General features: G+C 37.9%; 1 protein-coding gene across 2 annotated transcripts; it reads left to right on the top strand.

The window, feature by feature from the left end:
- Positions 1-6,862: 6,862 nt before the first annotated feature.
- LOC149005423 (Transducin/WD40 repeat-like superfamily protein) lies at positions 6,863-19,573 on the top strand (the record flags this gene model as incomplete). 2 transcript variants are annotated; one of them, XM_089168289.1, is given in 6 exon segments in its annotated part: positions 6,863-6,919; positions 7,258-7,300; positions 8,771-8,848; positions 17,042-17,363; positions 17,462-17,609; positions 17,842-19,573. In XM_089168289.1, coding segments are annotated over 6 exon segments (738 nt in total), but the record flags the coding sequence as incomplete, so codon positions are not given.
- Between the last annotated feature and the right edge of the window lie 1,215 nt (positions 19,574-20,788).

Genomic DNA, 20,788 nt, shown 5'->3' with positions numbered 1-20,788 from the left:
AATGTTGTTCTCAATATTCTATTTTGAAGTTCTCTTTTGTTTTTTTGTTTTCTTTGGTGTATAACCACCTAATGCTGTATATTATGGACTGTTAGATCAGCTATTCATGTGAATTGATCTTCTCTACCTATTACCTTACCCTTACAAGTTCTAGAACTTGGATTAAATACTATTTTCTACCTACCTTCATTACCTCTTTTTGCACTTTGCAAACTTCTATTCTTTTCTTTCTCCGATTCAGTCCTAAGTTTGCAGAATTTTTTTCTTCTTCTTTTTCTACTTCAAGTTCTACAAAATTGATTTAAGTGATATCTACCTTAGTTTAATGTCTTCACTTACATGTGACTCAACCATAAGTACCACGAATCTAAAGGATCTCTAGGAGATCATGTAAACGTTCAAATTACATCTATCAAGCTCAAAGGTAGTTCTAATTACTTGTTGTGGTCACAAGTAGTTCGGGTGTATATACTTGCAAAAGGTAAGCTTAAGTTCATTGAGGATTAACCTCGTGCTGAGACTGACAAATCCTATTTTAGTTGGATCCAAGATGATGCAATCATCAAAATTTGGATGTGGAATAGTATGGAACCTGATATTGTAGCGAATGTTATGTTCCATAAGACTGCAAAGGGAATATGGGATGACTTGCAAGAGACCTATTCCCAAGCTAAAAATATGAATTGGATTTTTAATATTTATGGAAAGCTATTTCGGTTCAACAAGTGAAAAGTCTTTGTAAGATTATTACAACTCCTTTAAAGGCATGATGGAAGAGTTGAATGTCTTTCAACCTCTCACCATAGATGTAGAGAAGCTTAAGGCCCTACGGAATGAATTTTTTATATCCAAGTCTCTTGTAGGATTGAACCAAAACTAAAATTTGTCAAAGGACATCTTCTTGCTGTGAGCATGTCCCCAACTTTAGTGAAGCATATTCTAGACTTCAATGTGTTGCCTTGCCTGAAGGGAGTTCTCCAAAAAAAGTTATAAAGGAGAAAATTCAGCCTTCACTACCTCTCGTGGAAGGGGATGTGGTCGGTGGTTCATGGGGAGTTAGAAGATCTTTTGGAGGTCGTTATGTTCAACTGTCGATGACTACGATAAGACGTCTTGACTTTGTACTCATTACAGTAAAATAGGGCACTTAGTGGAAGCTTGGTGGGCCTCACATGGAAAAGCAGAGTGGGCCAAGCAACTTGCCACTTATGTTGTTTCTGATGATGGTGTAGATGCTCTCCAGTGGCACAGTCGTTTAGGCCATCCATCTATTTTCACCTAGATTAAAAATTTTATTTCCTTATTTTAAGTCAGTATCTGGATTAAATTGTGAAGCATGTGAGTTGGGGAAGCATTATCGTGCCACCTATCCTCCATGCTCTATCCCTCGTAGTGAGTCCTTGTTTTCTCTTGTTCATTCCGATATTTGGGGCCCTTGCGATTAGTAATAGGCATGGTTTTCGATATTTTGTCACTTTTGTGGACGATTTCTCCCGTCTTACATGGTTGTATCTTTTAAAGGATCGGATAGAGTTCTTAACTACATTTAAAAGTTTTATTCATGAAATTTGGACTCAATTTTCTCTTCCTATTGAAATTTTTTGTTCTAATAATGCTTTAGAATATGTGCAACATGATATATCTAACCTTTGTGAATCTCTTGGAATGATTCATCAAACCAGTTGTTCATTCACTCCCCAACAAAATGGAGTGGTTGAACGCGAAAATCGTCACCTCTTAGAGGTTGCACGTGCTATTTTGATTCAGATGAATGTTCCCAAGAGTTACTGGTGTGATGCGGTTTTGATTCTTGTTCATTTAATTAACCAGATGCCTATGACTTTGTTTTTTGAAAAATCTCCTTTTTTGGTTGACTTTCCCAATAGAAAACCGTTTTTAGTTCCCCCAAAAATTTTTGGTTGCATGTGTTTTGTGTATACCACATCCTTTGGATAAACTCCCCCCCCATTTTTCTTGGGTACTCATGTACTCAACAAGGTTTTCATTGTTATGGTCCAGTTCTTCGCAAACAATTTATAAGTGCGGATTTGACCTTTTTTGAAGACACTCCTTATTATCCTAGTCAATCTGTGTCTGTTGAAAATTTTGTTTTGGATGATACTCGTATTCCCTCTTTAGTTTCTTCCACTAGTAGTGTTCCTCTACAGGTTTATCAGCAGAGACATAAGTTGGCAGAACATATTGTGGATAGAGTACAGTTCCTCTTAACGATTCTAGCGGCTCTCCTTTAATTGAGCCTGAAACTAGCCCTGTTTCCAATTTTGTCTTTGTCTCTCATCTCCCTCCTAACTTTCGTTGCTTTTTTTTGTCTATGTCTGCCACTTTATATTTCAACCCATTATACCGAGACTTTTAAAATTCTTGGTTGGAAAGCCGCCATGGATGTGGAAATGGGTGATTTATAATCTTGTCATACATGGTCTTTCAAAGACATACCTCATGGGAAAGATGTGGTCCACTTGTTGGTGGGTGTATACTTGTTAAGTACCATTCGATGAGTACGGTGAAAAGGCTTAAGCCCACTTGGTGGCTAAAGGCTATACACAAACATATGGTGTGGATTATTTCGGAGACTTTTTTCTTGTGGCTATACTTAATTTTGTTCGTGTTTTGATCTCTTCGATTGTGGATTATGATTGGCCTCTTTTTCAGCTTGGCATAAAAAAATGCATTCTTATATGGTGATCTTCATGGCGAAGTATACATGGAGCAACCTCCGGGGGTATGTTGCTCAAGGAGAAGACAATGTTCATGCTTGTAGGTGTCATAAAGCAATTTATGAACTCAAACAGTCTCCATGGGCTTGGTTTAAGAAATTTAGCAAGACTATGGAGTCTTTGGATTTGTACAGTGTTATTCTGATCACTCTACCTTTGTCAGACGGCAGAGTGATTTTTTTGTCATTATGGCAATTTATGTTGATGATATTGTTCTTTTAGGCAATGATGTTGATGCAATCCATATAGTCAAGGCACACTAATAGAAATCTTTTCAAACCAAATACTTAGGTGATCTACAATATTTCTTGGGGATTGAAGTGATCCGCAGTTAACAAGGAGTAAGTTTGTCACAAAGGAAGTATGTGTTAGATCTTTTGACTAAGACTAGCATTCTTGCTTCTAAACCTAATGACATTCCCATGGATCCTCAGCTGAAGTTAGGACATGATGATGGTGATTTGTTGGATGATGTCCATTGCTACAAGAGTCTTATTGGGAAACTTATTTATCTTATTGTTACTCATCCTGATATTTCTTATTATGTTGGTGTGTTGAGTCAATTTATACAGGCTGTTAAGAAGGCCCATTGGGATGCAGCGATGAGAGTACTTCGGTACCTCAAGAGTGCGCTCAGAAAAGGGCTCATCTATAGACCAAATCGAAGTATGGACTTGGTTTTCTTTTTATGCAGATTGAGCTGGATCCATTGTTTATCACCGGTCAACTACAAGTTTTTGTACTTTTCTTGGTGGAAATCTCGTGACTTGGAAGAGTAAGAAACAATCCACCATTTCCTAATCTAGTGTTGAAGTTGAGTATAAAACTATGGCCCACACCGCTGCTGAATTGATGTGGCTTTATTCATTGTTAGAGGAAATGGAATTTCCAATTTCTGCCCTTATGAAAATGTTTTGTGATAATCAAGCAGCCACTTACATTGCTAGTAATCCAGTGTTTCATGAGAGGACAAAACATATAGAGGTAGATTGTCACTTTGTGCGTCAAGCAGTCAAGAAGAAGCTTATAGTGACTCCTTTTCTGAGCTCTATTGATCAACTAGCTGATTTGTTCATTAAAGCTCTGTTCAAACCATGTTTTCAGTTTATTTGTTGCAAGCTGATCATGGGAGATTTGTATGCTCCAACTTGAGGGGGAGTGTTGAAATATATGCAAGTTTGGGTTATTTACTGTTCACGTGAACAATAATGCTGTTTTTACCATTCACACTACTGTTCACATGAACAGTAATTTTCTAATGATGCTACTCTACTTTCTATTTCTAATGTACGAGTCTTGCTACATAAGTTTTGGGAGTTTCTAGGAAGCATAGTTTCTATTTTGGTGGTAGTTTCTATTTTAGGAGCCAGAAAGTTACTAAAGCTGTAATTTTTTATTTCCTTCTTTCTAGAGGACAGTTACTTGTCTCTCAAGTTGTATTAGATTCATTAGAAGTTATAAATAAAAGGGCTCTGTGACTCTAGACTCTTTAGCTAGAATTGCAGGCCTCTTCTGTTGGTTCTTCATCTCTCTTCTCTTCCTCTTCTCTCTTTCCTCTGTTCAAGTTCAGCTGCTGTTTTGATTATTTAAAGCTTGTTTTCTAACAAGATTGATTATCAGGAGAATAGGACACCATCAGCTTTGCACCAGTTGCTGAGCATTACTCAGTTAAGGATTTTTTATCTGTGGCAGCCAATAAAGACTGGCTGTTGTATCAACTACCAACTGGATGTTAGTAATGCCTGTCTCCATGGTGATCTAGAAGAGGGAGTGCTCCTACGATCTCCACAAGGTTTCAAGTTCCCATCTATTGAAGGGAAAGTGCATATCTTAAGGCACTTTATGTCCTTCAACAATCTCCTATAACCTTGGTTTGAGGGGTCTAGATAGGCCATTCTAGGAAATTGATATTCCCATAGTAAACTGACCACACATTGTTTATCCTCGATACGATCGCAGCTCTTATATATGGTGATGACATTGTGGTTATTAGGACTGCCAAGGCTGAGATTCATATTTAGCGCTCAGATTAAGGATCTCAGAGAATTGAATACCATCTTGGGATTGAGCTATCAGGGTTGAAGGAGGGGATTAATATTCGTCAAAGGAAGCTTCTCCTAGATTTGTTCAAAGAAAATAGGTATTAGCTTGAAAACCAGGAAACTCCTCAGTTGACCAAAACCACAACCTAAGCGATGATTGTGATCCTGTCATGGATGCAGGCAAGTATGAGTGATCAGTTGGAAGCTAATATATCTTCCCCCATCACGGCCAGACATTACTATTGTAGTTGGAGTGGTGATCAACAATTTTTGTTGATCTGATTGCATTGTATGTACTTGGGATCGTCTCCTAGGAAATGGACTTCTCTGAGTTCTCTCCGGGAAGCTTTTACTGATGCTAATTAGGCTGGTTCAGTTTCTAATAGGCTATCTACATCAGGAGCAAAAACACCCTGTTGTAGGCTTGTAACCAAGCCCAGTGCTGAAGCGGACTTTCAAGCCATGCTCATGGGGTATTTGAACTTTTTTGGTCGGATAGGTTGCTCCAACAGTTTGAATTTGACTCTACAGAATTATGACACTATTGTGACAACAAAGCTTCCATAAGCATGGCTAGTCCAACAGTATCAGGCAAAAGACATTGAAGTGGAAGGGCATTTCATCAAAGAGAAGATTTGACTCCAGGTGTGTCTATAGGCTCTATACTCCTTTGTGAAGTCAGATAATCTAGTGGCTGGCACCATCACCAAAGTCTGGCCTCCAAATCAGTTTAGTTCCTAGTATTTTCATTCGTGAGGGGTAATTCTGTTTCCATTCTTCTACGTATGCAATGTCAGTAACACTCTAGCATAAAGATTTTCACTCTTCCAACATATTTTTACTTCTTTGTCTTTTTCAAACCTCTCAAACCTTGTCCTTCATTCGTTATAAAACCTTTCAGTTTCTAACTGCTAGTCCTTTTAACTCCTGGTACTCGCTTCCATTTCTTTTCTTTATTAATGTACCATGTGAAGTCCTGAACTGTTCCACACATCGTTACTTCTTGTGCAGATCAATGAAACTGTTTTTCTTCACAACAAAATTCCATGTTTCATCCCTTCCTCCTCTTCTCCCCCCCCCCCCAACCTCCCTATGTGTGCAGCCACAAAGAAAAAAGAAGAAAACATTCAAGAGGTAATATACATTTTTCTCCTTTATATAGGGTTTATTTGGGTTAGCAGCTTGTGCATGGCTTAGAACCCAAGAAGTATGGTTCAAGATCTTGATTTTGAAGCCCATTCTCGCCTACTCAAAAAGGAGAGTTGGCCTGAGATCTCAGCTAAATTACAACAAGTTGGAAATTTTTTTTCCCCAAATCGAGGGGTACTAGGGCATCATTTGGGGCTGGAACTTATTGTGTTGCCTATTTTGCCCCTTCTGAACACTCCAGTAACCTCATAGTTATGGAAAACAAGATAGTATAAATGTGAGTTCCATTTTAGACCCTAATGGGAAACCACTACACTGAAGAAAATTCTCAGAGTGATCTATTGCACTAGCTCGAAGCCCAAAATTCAAACAAGTCTAATACATTACAACAAGTTCATGGTTTAAATTGCAAAGTTCAATTGATAATCCATTCATTAGAGTTACAACTCTTGAGTCGGACTTGAGACCCTATGTGCTCATCGCATCTCATTAAATGGAAATAAAGAGATATCTTGCAAGACCTCAGTGAGATCTAAAAAGTTCTCTGACCATGCCAAGAAGCAGAAGTTGAATGCACTGAATGAGTTGTTGGGCTCATCAGCTGCTGGGTTAAGAAGCTCAAAGGTCCTGCTTTGTAGAGCTTTTCATCTGGAAAAATCTGTGTTGTGAGATCCAAGATTCTTCTTTGAACATGCACATAGAGTAACTGCCTTTTGCAGCATTTCTGGTTGTATTAAGTGCTGATTTCTTCCCCCCTAATGTACAATCTATGCATTTGCTGGAAATACAAATCTGTATATATATATATATATATATATATATATATATATATATATATATATATATATATATATATATATATATATATTATTTTTATTATTATTGTTTTTTATTTTATTTTGGGTGCTTAATACCTTACTGTGTCTTTGGCAGATAATGGATATTCGTCAGAAATGTCTCTACAAAACGTTACGAGCTGGCCATTCAAGTGTATCCTTGTATTTCTTTAGAGCCTATTTTGATCTTCTAGTGATTTTCTCATTCACTTAGGATTAGCTAATGTGATTTTCTTCCCCATTGATCCATCTCCCATCCCTTGCTAATCCCGCAGTTGACCATATTTGTAAATTTCATGTATTTCATACCAACCTTGTTCAAATGTGAATAGGTTTAGGGACTGAACTTTGGTCATACCATCAAGATGATAAGTTCCACTGTCTTTGTTTTTCTATTCCTTCCTGAGCACTGTCTTCATTATGCCTGGATGTCTCATAAGGAAGTTTAATCAGTTTTATGAAACTCATGTTCCCTTAAGTGAACTCTACCAGATTTGTAGCAGTGTCCAGTTTGTTCCATGGAAACCTTGGGAAGGTATCACTTTGTATCTTTATCATCTTGAAATACATAATGTTAAAAAGGTCTTCTCTTTCTTATTTGTATTCCCAGGTATGTTACGGTTTAAAAGTGGTCTTTTTATTATAATAAGAGATGCATTGGTGGAGGGGAGTACTGCCTTCTGATGGAGTTCAAAATTCAAATTGAGTGCTTCAACTAACTAGAGTTACAGAAAATTTACTCAAGATGGTTGTTTCAAATCTTAGGATAAACATTTTGTGTTCTGAAAAAAAAAACAAATGAAAAGTATTATGATTTTGAGTTTTCCCGTACCTATCTGGATAGTCATATTGGAAATAAGTGACAGGCTGGAGCCTTTACTGCTGATGTTAAGTTGATGAGAGCAGCTCACCGTCTAGTGTTGGATTCTAATAGTTTGTGAATGAATTAATTACTTGTAGAAGGTGATGCAGAATGGATATAAAGGAAGAATTTGCTTATTTAGATCGACACTCTAAAGTAGATTTCATTTTTAGTCTATTCCTGAACCTAATCACTCTTCATTGAGGTGTTAAAAAATTTATATAGTGTTACTGGTTTAGTTTTACTTTTTGATATACTATTTGAGAGGCCAGTCAACAATAACAATATGGTAGGTTTCATGTGTTGGTGCCAATGTTAGCCAAAAAAAATAAAATTTATTGGTCCTATGTTGTTCCAGCAAGAAAAGAGTTGAGAGCATACAATTAACAGAGCATGCAGCCCTAGATTGACTGCGTGGTTCAAGACCTTGACCAACTAAAAAAGGTGAGTTGGGTTTCTGAGTTGGAGAAATTCTTTTCACCAACTTGAGGGGTATTAACACTCATTTGTAGCTGAAACTTGTTGTCCAACTTATTTTAGCCCTTCTGAGCATAGTGGTGACCTCAGATTTGTGTAAAGAACTAACGTTAATATGAGTTCTTTGGACCCTAATTTAGATGCCACTTTGCTGAAGTGAAACCTTAAAATGGTATGTTAATGTTCAAAGTTCAAAATTCAAACAATTCTGATACATTACACTTGTTTATAATTTAAATTACAAACTTCAAATGATAATTCAATCATCAAAGTCACAACTCGAGAGTTGAGAGTTGAGACCACCGTATCTGTAAGCACATCATCTCTTCTTGCACATCATCTCTTGCTAAGTAGAAAAAATGAAACATCTTGCAATATCTTTTCCCAGATCTCATGAGTTCTCCAACATGATTGAGTGGATATGACTGGCCAAAACTTGTTGGGGTTAGGTTTAGCTGAGTTCAGGATCTCTTTTAAACCATGGAATCTATATCACTCAGAAAACTAGTTAGGTTGTTAAGAGTGGTAATTTATGCTCTCTACATTGTATATACCTGCAGCTTCGATGATATATATGCTTGTTAAGTGTCAGATTGCCTTGTACAATATTTTACATTTCATGAGTTTTATGTTTGTATTTTATCTGACATGTGGACACATTCACAGTAATTACTGGTGGTCTTGATGCAAAGCTTGTAATGTGGAACTTCTCAAAAGGGCAACCATGCAAAATTAAGGATTTTGGTACTTTAATTACTGCATTATTATTTTATTTTTAAGTTCAAAAAACCTTGACTTTGAATTTATCCAAAACTAGGTTTAAAACTTTTTAACATGTAGCCATCCTGGACATCTTTAACAGACAATGTAAAGGCTATGGACTAGCCAAGGATGTTATTAACTTCTAATGTCAGTCTTTTGTAATGCAGTCGTTCAAATCTTGAAACAGTCTATTTCATTGTTGTATGAATTCTCTGAAGTAGTCTCTTCCTTTCTTATGGGATTGGGGGTCGTTTGAGATGTTCATCACCCCAAAGATGCAATGGTTCAGTTGGTGGGGATTCCATAGCTGGGAATTTGAGCTGATCCAAATCCGAATTCAGTTGGTAGGGTTTGAAACAAACCAGAATCTCCTAGTGAGGTGCAGCCGCAAGTCAGAAAGTGAAACTATTAAAATAGAGAAGAAGAAAAGAGAAGAGAAGTGAAGAAGCAAGGGGGTAGAGACTGCTTCAAATAATTTGTGTCTTTCCCCAAAGAGTTTTATTTATAGATGAAGATTGCAGCTCTAATCACTTAGGCTGCGTTTGTTTGCTGGAATAAAGGTGGGGTGGGAAAAAAGGGGTGGGAAAATTCTTGAAAAGTGTGTAGATTTCTTACTTTTCCCTTAAATCCCAAAATGGTAGATTGTTTGGTTGCTTGGGGTTTTCCTTGAATCAAGGAAACTTGTCTGCTGATGTGGCAGCCTAACTTTCCCACCCCATGCCATTTTAAAACCCCACATATTTGGTGGGACTTTGTGGGAATGTTGGGAAAAGTAAAAAGTGGGACCCACCCCTATCACTTTTCTACAAAACCCTTTCCTTTCCTTTCCTTCTGCCTCAGCCCACTACACATGGGACCCACATGTTTTTTTTTCCCACCCCTTTTTTCCCACCCCACCTTTGCAAACAAACGCAGCATCACTTACTAATTCTAAGTACATTCCAAAAATAAAAAGCTGACTCTCTAAGTTTCAATAGACAGCTCTCAAAAAGGAAAGAAAATATAAACTATAGCTATTTGGAAATTAATAACTTTCTAATTCTGTAAAGCCCATAATAATTTCATATCTGTTAACTACTTTAACTCCATGATAGAGCTTTCTATTTTTGAGACAGCATGGACTCCAGGAAGCCATGAGTTGTTCTCGAAGTAACTACAAGGCTTTTGCAACACCCTCAAGCTGGAGAGTATTGATCACCAACTTCTAGCTTGCGGCATCCTTCTTTAATGGCTGGACCAGATAAAGATTTAGGGAAGATGTCTCCAACTTGTTCAGCAGAAGCAACCTATTGTGTAGCTATAACTCCTCTCACGACTACGTCTCACAAAAAATGCAAATCCACTTCCACATGTTTGGTCCTCTTATGAAATACCGGATTACTAGCAATGTAGTTTGCTGCTTGATTATCACAAAACATCTGAACTGACTCTTCAATTTCAATCCCTACTTCTTTCATGAAAGACTTGACCCCAAAAGTTTCAGACATCATATGAGCTATAGCGTGATACCTAGCCTCAGCACTAGACTGAGCCACTGTAATTTGCTTTTGACTCTCCCAAGTAATCAAATAACCTCTTAGGAAAGTACAATAACTAGAAGTTGACCTTTGATCATCTTGTGATCCTGCCTAATCAACATCTGGATAAGCACACAACTTCATATGAACATTTTTCTTGTACACAAGCCCTTCTCTTCGAGCCTTCTTCAAATATTGTGAGATACACATCACAACATCCCAGTGAGGTTTCTTAGGTGAACATGAACTGGCTAACAATTCCTACAACATATGATAAGCTAGATGAGTCACAGTAAGATATATAAGCTTCCCTATCGACCTTTTGTACCTCAAAGGATTCGTCAAATCCTCTCCTTCATCTTTATTGAGTTTGAGATGACAGTCCATGGGTGTAGTAACAGGTTTACACCCAAGCATACCAGTTTTGGTTAGCAAGTCCAGCACATACTTTGCTAAGAGAGGTTGTTCCCATGATTGCTTTGAAGAATTTCAACTACAAGAAAATGCTGCAAATGCCCCAAGTCCTTTATCTGGAACCGTGCACTCAAAAGATTCTTTAGCACATCAATGCCTGCATTATCCCTTCCAAGAACAATTATGTCATCCATATAAACAATCAATACTATAATTCTAGACTTTGTCTTTCTTACAAAGACAAAATGATTTGAATAACACTAGGAAAATTCCACTTCAGATAATACGGAACTAAAATTTCCAAACCATGCTCTTGGCGATTGTTTCAACCCATATTTAGCCAAGTCTCCATACAAAAAAAGATTTATTACATCTAACTGATGAAGAGGCCATTCTTAATTTGCTAAGGACAATTAAATAAACACTAAATTTAGATGAGCTACGGGGGAGAAAGTCTTAAAGAGGTCCACACCATAATCTGCGTATACCCCTTTGCAACCAACCACGCTTTAAGGCGCTCTGTAGACCCACCAAACTTATACTTAAATCATAAATACCCAACGACATTTCACAAAATCCTTACCTAGAGACAAATCCACAAGAGTCCAAATATCCCTAAAGTGTATAGCCTCAATTTCATATTCCATAATAGCTTTGCAACCCGGATTAGAGAGAGCCTCAAGAGTATGTAGATGGAACAATAATAGAAGATAGAGTCGTAAGGGTGTGATACTAAACCGGCAAGTGAAGAGTAGTAACATAATAAGAAATAGGATACACACATTAGAATGTTGGGAACAAGAACGCTTACCTTTTCTCAAAGCAATGGGAAGATCTCAGGATTATTAGATGGTGGAGGAGGATGTGTAGAACAAGTGATATCAATTGTTGTACCATCTAACTGTTTTCGTTTCTTCAGTTGATGATAGACTTGCACTTGTGGAAATTGAACTCACACCTCATCCGGGCGAGGAAGTACAATGGGTTCTTTAGGGTTTTCACAGTCTGGTTTTTCCTTAGGCATCTCAGAAGGAAACGGTACTACCATAGCCAGGGGGTCAAACCTATCATCTTTAGACAACTGATTAAGGTCATAATACGATGTATCTTCAAAAAAACGTAGCATCCGCTGTGATGAATTGACGATTGGCCAAGGGGTCAAAAACTTTGCATCCTTTTTGGTATTGAGAATAACCTAAAGAAAATACATTTATGAGCTTTCGCTGAAAACTTTTCCTTTGGTTGGGGTAAAACATGCGCATAACATACACAACCAAAAACTGTAGGTGAGATAAAACAGAGGTAAGTCCGAGTACACAAGTCAAAACGTTATTTCGTTTTGCAACACTAAAGATGGCATTCGATTTATTAAAGTACAAGGCATAAAGACAACATCACACCAATATTGCTTTGGTACACTCATATGGGACATAAGGGACCTTGCTACTTCTAACAAGTGCCTATGTTTCCACTCGGCTATAGCATTTTGTTGTGATGTGTATGAGCAAGTATATTGATGAAGAATACCTTTAGTGGAATATACATCTGAAATTGCATTTTACATATACTCCATAGCATTATTTGGATGGAAAATTTTAATAGATTAATTAAATTAGTGAAAATTTCAGTAAGAATATCTATAATAATTTTTAAAACTTCACTATGATCCTTCATTAAAAATAACCAAGTAAATTTGGAGAACTCATGTACAAAAATGATAAAATACTGAAAACCAAAACGATTAGGGATATGATAGGGTCCCCAAACATCTGATTGTACTAAAGAAAATAAACTTGTACTTCTAGGTTCAGTTCTAGTGGAAAAACTTTTTTTTGGATGAATAAATAATTAAATTAAACGAAAGAGAAACAAGAACAAATGGTCTTTAAGAGGAAGACCGCAAGGAAGAGTTTAGACCCCAGGAGACAACAATGAACCTGTTCCTTAGGGTGTCATCAATCAGGGGGAGGGGAGAAGCTACAAGCCTAGAGAAAACATCAAAATAGATAGCGTTCCAAATCAAGTCTTTTGAACGGGATTTGGAAGTCCATCTACAAAGGTTATGCTTCCACCAAAGATGGTGTATAATGGCACATAACACGAGCTTACCAACCCAATCACAAATGGAAGAACCGGAAAAGTTTCTCAGAATCCAAGGCCAAACACTAGCAAAGCTAAAAGAATGCCTTGGACGAGGCCAAATGGAAGTAAGGGCTTTTTCCCAAATAGATCTGGAAAAAGGGCAAGAAAAGAAAAGGTGATTAATGTCTTCTGAACCATTCCAACAAAGGATGCAATTTGGGCTAACAGGGATATGGAGGATTGGGTGGGGAGGGCAAGGTTAAGAGCCCTCAAAAGGGTAAGGGAATGGTGGGGGATGTGCCCTTTAAAACAAACGAGGGGGGAGAGTCCCAAACCTGTGTGAGAATGGGGAGGGGAGGGGGTTCAAAAACCATCAGAAATAAAGGCGGACAAGGGGGTGGATTTGGGGATGCAGGTGTCATAAACAAAGCGAGGGCCAAAAAACGAATAGAGAATACCTATCGGATGCCACGGGTCAAGCCAAAAGGATGTGGAGGAGCCATTGGAGACAGAGATTGAGATAGCGGAGAGAGCGCGGGGACGCAATAAGAGAATTTTCCTTCAGACCCATTAAGGGTTGGAGGGCATGGGGACCGTCCAGATGGAATTTGATCGAAGAAGGTGAGAGTAGACCCAGTTGACTTAGATGGAGTCTTGTTTTGAAGCAATTTTCCACCAAATAAGCTTAAAAAGGCAGGCCATGTTAACATCAGAGATCCGGCGAATGCCAAGGCCACCTTCAGAGGTAGGACAGTAGATGGTCGACCAACCAACAGGGTGGATGAGGTGTGAGGCTTCAAGCTCTTTCTAGAGGAAAGCAGAGAAAAGGGACTCTATAACGTGGACAGTGGATTTCGGGATAGAGAAGATACCACACCAATAGAGATAAGAGGATTGAAGGACTGAGCAGATAAGCACCACTCGACCGGCAAAGGAGAGGAGCTTGCCTTTCCAAAGTTGAAGCTTCTTACGAATATGATCAAGCATGGGGAGACAATGATGGTGTGAGCCTACCAGGAATGAGAGGAAGGCCAAGGTTGGTGATGGGAAAGGAGTCGGGCTTGAACCCTGAGAGCTGCAAAAGGGAGCCTCAGAGATGATCAGTGGAAAAACTTGTCCTGTGATGTTTACCTAAGTCACATACTTCACACGTTATTGATTTAACATCCTTGTAATCAGAAACCACCAACCTAAGCCTACTAGGAGAAAGATGTCCCAAACGATAGTGTCAATCTAGTGGTGACACAGTGTATGTCTTCGTAGCAAAAGTGTGGAAAAAATAAACAAAGGAAATGCTCAAAATTGTTAAAGGGGATGCACTCCCATTACCGACAACGGAAGACTTTTTACTATTAGCCATAACAATAGGAGTAGGGTTAGGAAATTTTGAAAAAAAATGGATGAAATACCTTTCATATGTTCGGATGCCCAAAGTCTACCATCTAGGAATCCGAAGCATAAGACTAATTAGATATACCTATTTGGGCAAGATTGGTGGTGGATGTATTTTGACTTGGCTCTAATTGTTGTAGGTGCTTTAGGATTTAATTGAGGTCAACATTAGAAGACAAGGAACTTGTAGATGCCACTAAAGCGGATATAGATGAGTTATCATTGGTATTCTCTCTAGAAGATGTTGTCATATTAACATAGTTTCTTACCTACTCCGGCCGGCCATGTTTGTCCCAACAATTTTCTTCTGTATGATTTTGCTTGCCACAAGAAGAGCACACTCAATTCCCTTTGGATAAATTTGGAGGGGGAGTTCAACCTCCTCCCCTTCCTCTTCCTCAACCAATACCACTTCCTCATGAGGGATAAGAGCCACGGCCACAGCTTGCAACCATTGTTGAATTCTCATTGCTTCCTTGTGTACTCTTTTGTCCATTAATATGTAATAGCTTGTAGAAAGCATCACCCAAAGTAGGTACAATTTTAGATGTCAAAATTTGACTTTTGCCTGTCAAAATTTCTGGATCCAAACTAGCCAGGAATTTGGAAACATAGAATTCAGCCCGTCGTATCTTTGAAGTTTCCAAATTGGTAGTAAAGGGCTGATGTTGATTTGTTGTAGTTTTTCAGGTAATTCTTTAAATCGCTATAATATTCTATAAACCAGTGACTATTATGAAAGTAATTAATATACAAATCATCAACCCACAAAATATTTTTCTTTTGACCAAAGGAACCATGCAAGTGCTCCCATATTTTCTTAGATGTGTCATAAAACGTGATGTTATTTGCAATAGGAGAGAATAAACTCTATTCCAAATCCATACCTTGACTATAGCATCTTCACAAGTCCATGTTTCATGTGCGGAAATAGTGGTTGTGTCCTTAGAATCAACTTTAGGATAGTTTTCATTTAAGTACTTTGATTTTCTTTAGGCATGAATAAATGCATACATTGCTTTTGCCCAAAGAAAATAATTTTCAGCCCCTTTCAACTTGATACTTGTAATTTTGAAGGGCATACCTTCCTTAGTTAGAATTTTCGAAGTATCAGCCATGATGAAAGCTTACACACTAATTACTGATAGTACAAACAACTACAATCATAGAGATGTAATTACCTTCTTAGAACTTAATTCATGTAAACATCACAACTACATTTGTAGTGTAAGGCTGCTGCTGCCGTACACCAACCAGGAAAAAAGAAGAAAAAAAAGACAAAGAAGAAGAAAGTGATGGAATGTCAAGTACCAAGACCTCAGTAGGAAGGCCCTGGTGCCATGAAACAAACCAGAGTCTCCTACTGAGGTGCATCCTCAAGTTAGAAAGTGAAATCAGAAAAATAGAGAAGAAAAAAAGAGAAGAGAAGAGAAGTGAAGAAGCAAGGGGGTATAGACAGATTCAAATAATCTGTTTCTCTACCCCAAGAGCTTTATTTATACATGAAGATTACAGCTCTAATCACTTACTAATTCTGAGTACATTCCAAAAATAAAAAACTTGACTCTCTGAGATTCTAGAGACAACTCTCAAAAAGGAAAGGAAAGAAAACATAAACTAGAGCTATTAGGAAATTAGTAGCTTCCTAATTCTGTAAAGCACATAATACTTTCCAAATCTGTAACTACTTTTCCTCCAAGACAGAGCTTTCTATTTTTGCGACAGCTTGGACTCCAAGAAGCGATGACTTGCTCTCCAAGTACCTACTACACTGAATAGAAGATGCTGAGAATGCTAGTCAATAAACCATTTTTGCATCCCATGTTATGAGTGGATGAAACCTTCAGAATTCTGACCTAATGAAATATGTTATTGGTAAATGTCTCCCAGTCAAACCACCATGTAGGGATGTAAATGGATAACTGAAACTTGTATCCGTAATCATATCCATTGAGTAGAATCAGAATCTGCTTGAAAAGTAACTGGATACAAATATGATAATCCCCCCCCCCCGAGTATCTGACTGTAACCCTAATTATTAAATTAATAAAATGTCAAATAGGTAGTCAGAAATTTATATTCGATCAATGATCAGATCCACTAAGGTGGATCCAGTTTAAAATATCTGGAAACTATCAAATTTGTCAAAAACCAAGAGGATATTATCCTAATGATTTGAATATAGCTGGATACAAGTTTGATGATGCCACTATTTGAGGTGAATCTTATCCATTTACATCCCACCTATCAAACCAATTTGTTGATGGGGATATTATGTAGGTACATCCCAGGTCCCCTACCTACATGTCAAGTTTCAACCCAGTCCAAGTTGGCAAGGTTGCAAACCAAAGCATTGAAAAATGTGGAACTGCCAATGGTGAGCACAAGGCTATCAATGGGTGCATATGGACAGCTATTTATGGCAGGATATATTGAATTTTTATCTGAAACCTGGCGAACCCAAGTTGGCAAGGTTACAAAGTAAAGCCTTGAAAAATCTGGACTTGCAAGAGGATGCACCAGAGTATTATTATTTAAGGCATGTGGGATGATGCTTGGGTATATGGCACGACATATTGAACTTGTATGTGAAACTTGACATGTGATGAGTCTGGACTTTTACCGTCTATCCAACCGTGCATTGTAAAGTTGTTTTTCCCATATGGATATGACATTGCTTGTTATAAGGTTTTCTTCTGTTTCTCTCCCTCGTTTTTGTTTACAGATGTAGTAGGAAAAACAGTATTAGCATTGTTTCAATTTTCTGCAGGAATGGACAATCACGATAGTGAAGGTCAATGTTTCAATCCAGCTTTTATTCATGCACTAGCTATTCCTGACATGGACATGTTAGAGAAAACCGACAAGATTTGTGTTGTTGCCAGAGGTGATGGTATTGTTGATGTGATTGATATTGAATCTCAGCTTGCAAATCTGAAGTTAAAAGGTTCTTTGCAGAACCGAAAAGGATCACAATCTAATTCAAAAGCCAGCACATCAACTTCAAATACTGCTCCCCTGGATCAAAACAGGGGAAGTAGTCTTCATCTGGATTATTCTTTGGGAGGACATACTGCTGCTGTATCATGTGTGTAAGTAATATGCTCTTAATATTCCATTCACAATCTAAAGGCAGTTTATTTGATTGAAGGCTTTGTTATCCTTTTTTAAAGAATTATTATTTATTTAGGGCATTCTCAATGTTTGGGGAGAGAGGAAAATATATTGTTTCAGGTGGAAATGATGCATTCGTGAAGGTGTGGGATTGGTCTAAACATCTTGATTCTGGACAAAACAATGGCGACGTTCTGACTATGAACATCAACTTGAAGAAAAAAGTGAGATTTTAACTACTCTGATCTCTATAATAACCCCCCCCCCCCCCTGTGCCATACCCACACACACAAATGAGAAAAGAAAAACAAACCTCACTCCTGCCCGATACTTAAGAGAATAAGAGAATAAAAAGAAATACATCCTGGATGTTTGCTTATTGCATTCTTCTGTACATGTTTGAGTTTATGAGCTATACCTTCCTAGAAGCTGATGCAGGATTGTTTGCTTTGGCAGGTCAATTGGCTGTGTACCACTCTGAATGACTCAGATAATCTTGTTGTTTGTGACACATCCAAAGTGGTAAAGGTCTACTCTATTACATAGGTCAAACTCACAGTATTATCATCCTGTTTTAGTGCAGGGAGTCCATCTGTTTTATTGGAAACTGAGCAACTACTGTTGCTTAGCATTTCTGCACTCGCAATCTGTAACTAAAAACCACTGCATGCTTTGTTCGATTGGCTTTGGTTATTTGTTGCCACAAGTAAAAGTGGCAAGAAAGTCAAGATTGCCATCTCATCTATTAACAACATCAATTAGTCCAAGACGGGTACAAACTGGTAGCAGAGGACATTTTCATTTGACAATCAAATCCTTCCCTCATTTTTGTGATTCTCCTTGTTTTCCTCATGGGAAGCAACACTGGAAGACATTCATGAAGCTCACGAAATGTGAAACTGCAGACAGTTGATGTATTTCTTATCATTTCGATGGATTAAAAACAAAGGCTGTGGAATGATAGAAACAAAATGGTGGAGGATAAGTCTGCTACCAGTAGTGAAGTATATGCAAACAAGATGATAGAAACATCGGAACAGCCCTTGGTTATGTGTTGATTAAACCTCGACCTGTTTGGTTCAAATTGTAGGCTACAATTCTTTTACAGGACCTTTGAAAACAATTTCAGTGACTTTTTAGACATTGATCAACTGGGCGCATATTTCTTAAGGGAAAACTAGAACTATTGTTCGTCGTGGCTAAGTATGATTTGGTTCAGTGTATCATTACAACATTTTCGAAACAATTCTAGTTTGTCTAACTTGTTTTATCCTACATCAATTACGTTTAGAACTCTGGATTATTGGGAATCCGCACCTAACTGATTAGGCTTCTTACCTAACTGGTTACGCTTCTTTCGGATTTTTATTAGATTCTCTTGCATTGAGTGATAAGATTAATCTTCAGAAACTACTCCCATGGACTTTGTTTATTGGAGATGCCAGAGTAACAAAATTCCCATTGTCGTATAAAGAGTAATTGTGGACTTCACTGGTGTCTGAATGGTGATACATGGAAATTTGAGCCAGGTGTTTGGAGAAAATAAAACCTAAAGCCAGTAGGACCATGTACTCAGCTACCAAATTTGATCTCATATTAGATGAATCGCTCCAGAATTCAGCAGCTCAAGGTGCGCCTTTCACGCTCACTGAAAGTTGTTGAAGCTTGAGATCGATTTCCATTTGTTGCAGCCACAGCCATCAATGTAAAAGAAAAGCACCAGTAAAAACTTGTGTTTAATTGATGGCTTGAGAGTAGCTTCATGATATGTCTCTTTCTTGGGGTTGGTTTTGTTCAGGGACGGATGCAAAACCAACGCAAAACCATAGAGCACAAGCAAGCCCACGTTTACAATTACAAGGAATTATCGTTGTTTAACAAGATTGCTTGCATGCACCAGAGAGAAAAAGGGTCATCTGATAGAGACTATTTATAGGTACTGTAATCCCGATACAGTTACAATTCTACCCTTGTATTAGTAGTTGACCCAAAATCTGTTACAATTAAGAATACACCAAACTTTAATTATATGGACCTGTAAAATACAAGACACCCCGCATTGGTTTGAATTTTGCAAACCATCTTGAATAAGACCATTGTTGGTGTCTAATCTACAATTGCCTTTATCTTTGTATATCTGTCACACCTTATTGCATAGGCCACATCCCTGGTGGGATGCCTTTTCTTAACCGCCGTCATTTGAAATAGCATGGCACCACCTCCACTCTTGGGTCTTCTGTATGGGTGCTTGTTGTCGTATGATGTGATGTGGCTCCACTTCTCCTATAGCAGCAACTTGCTCCAAGAGATTACCGCCACTCACTAGATCCAAAATGAAAGTCACACACCCCTTTCTAGATTTGCCCTTGTTATCTAAACAAGCTGCAACTTTTATCCACATATACACACCCTTTGCTTGAGTTCCAACCAGAGCTCCACCTGTTTCACACTCCCTGCAAGCCTATACAACTTACCAATCATTTGTCCTTGCATCACAACTAGCGGTCCTCTTGAAAACTCCATATTCAAATGAACATGTTAAACCTTTAGAATCAAAAGTTCCTAATGAAATCATATTATTCTTTAGATCTAGCACCTGTCTAACCCCAATCAAAGTTCTCACAATTCCATCAAACATGTGAATCTCTATAGTTCCAATTCCAACAACCTTACCTTCTGCACTATTTATCATTTTAACGATACCACCTTGACATGCATGTATGTAGCAAATTGATCCTTGACTAAACACATGTGAGACTATCGGTCTAAAATCCAATTTGATGTATCCAAACCTAATGATGAAGTTAGAAGAACAACATCATCTCCTCCATCATCACTCCATAAGATAATAGTAGATGATTCTTGATCTAGTGCTCATCAAGCTTTGCTCCCTCTAACAATCAACGGTGATATAACTCTTTCTCCAAAACAACTGATTTGCCAATAACTTGAACTTGTACTTGCTCTCTAGCTTTTCCCAAACTTCTTTTGGATCCGCCCATCTGATGACCTCATGAAGAATATTATCCACAAGTAATATTGGATCGTACTGTCTCCTAGATCGTTCAATTCTTGCCACTCGTTTTCCTTCATTTTCTCTAACCTTTTTGAACATTTCCTGAGAGCTTTAACACTCTTTTCCAACGTGACAATATTCTTCACACATTGTTGCCACAAGGTGAAATCATTATGACCAATGAAAAATTCTATGGAAAATTCGAACTCTTCTCTACCATCTTGTTTACCTAATTTGTGGCTTTCGTACTTGTCGTCAACCTAAGTAACGGGAAAATTTTCCCAAATGGTTAGATCTTTACAAAGAATTACTCAATAAGATATTTTTGCTGAATAGAAGCTTCAGCATGAAGCTGATGCCTGGTGAACCTCCAACCGTCCGATTCTT

This window comes from Hakea prostrata, chromosome 9, assembly GCF_041222555.1.
Source record: "Hakea prostrata isolate BN-2017 chromosome 9, UWA_Hpros_2, whole genome shotgun sequence".
Taxonomy (NCBI): Eukaryota; Viridiplantae; Streptophyta; class Magnoliopsida; order Proteales; family Proteaceae; genus Hakea; species Hakea prostrata.
Note: the sequence above shows the minus strand (reverse complement) of the source record. Positions and strands in the feature narration are given on the sequence as shown.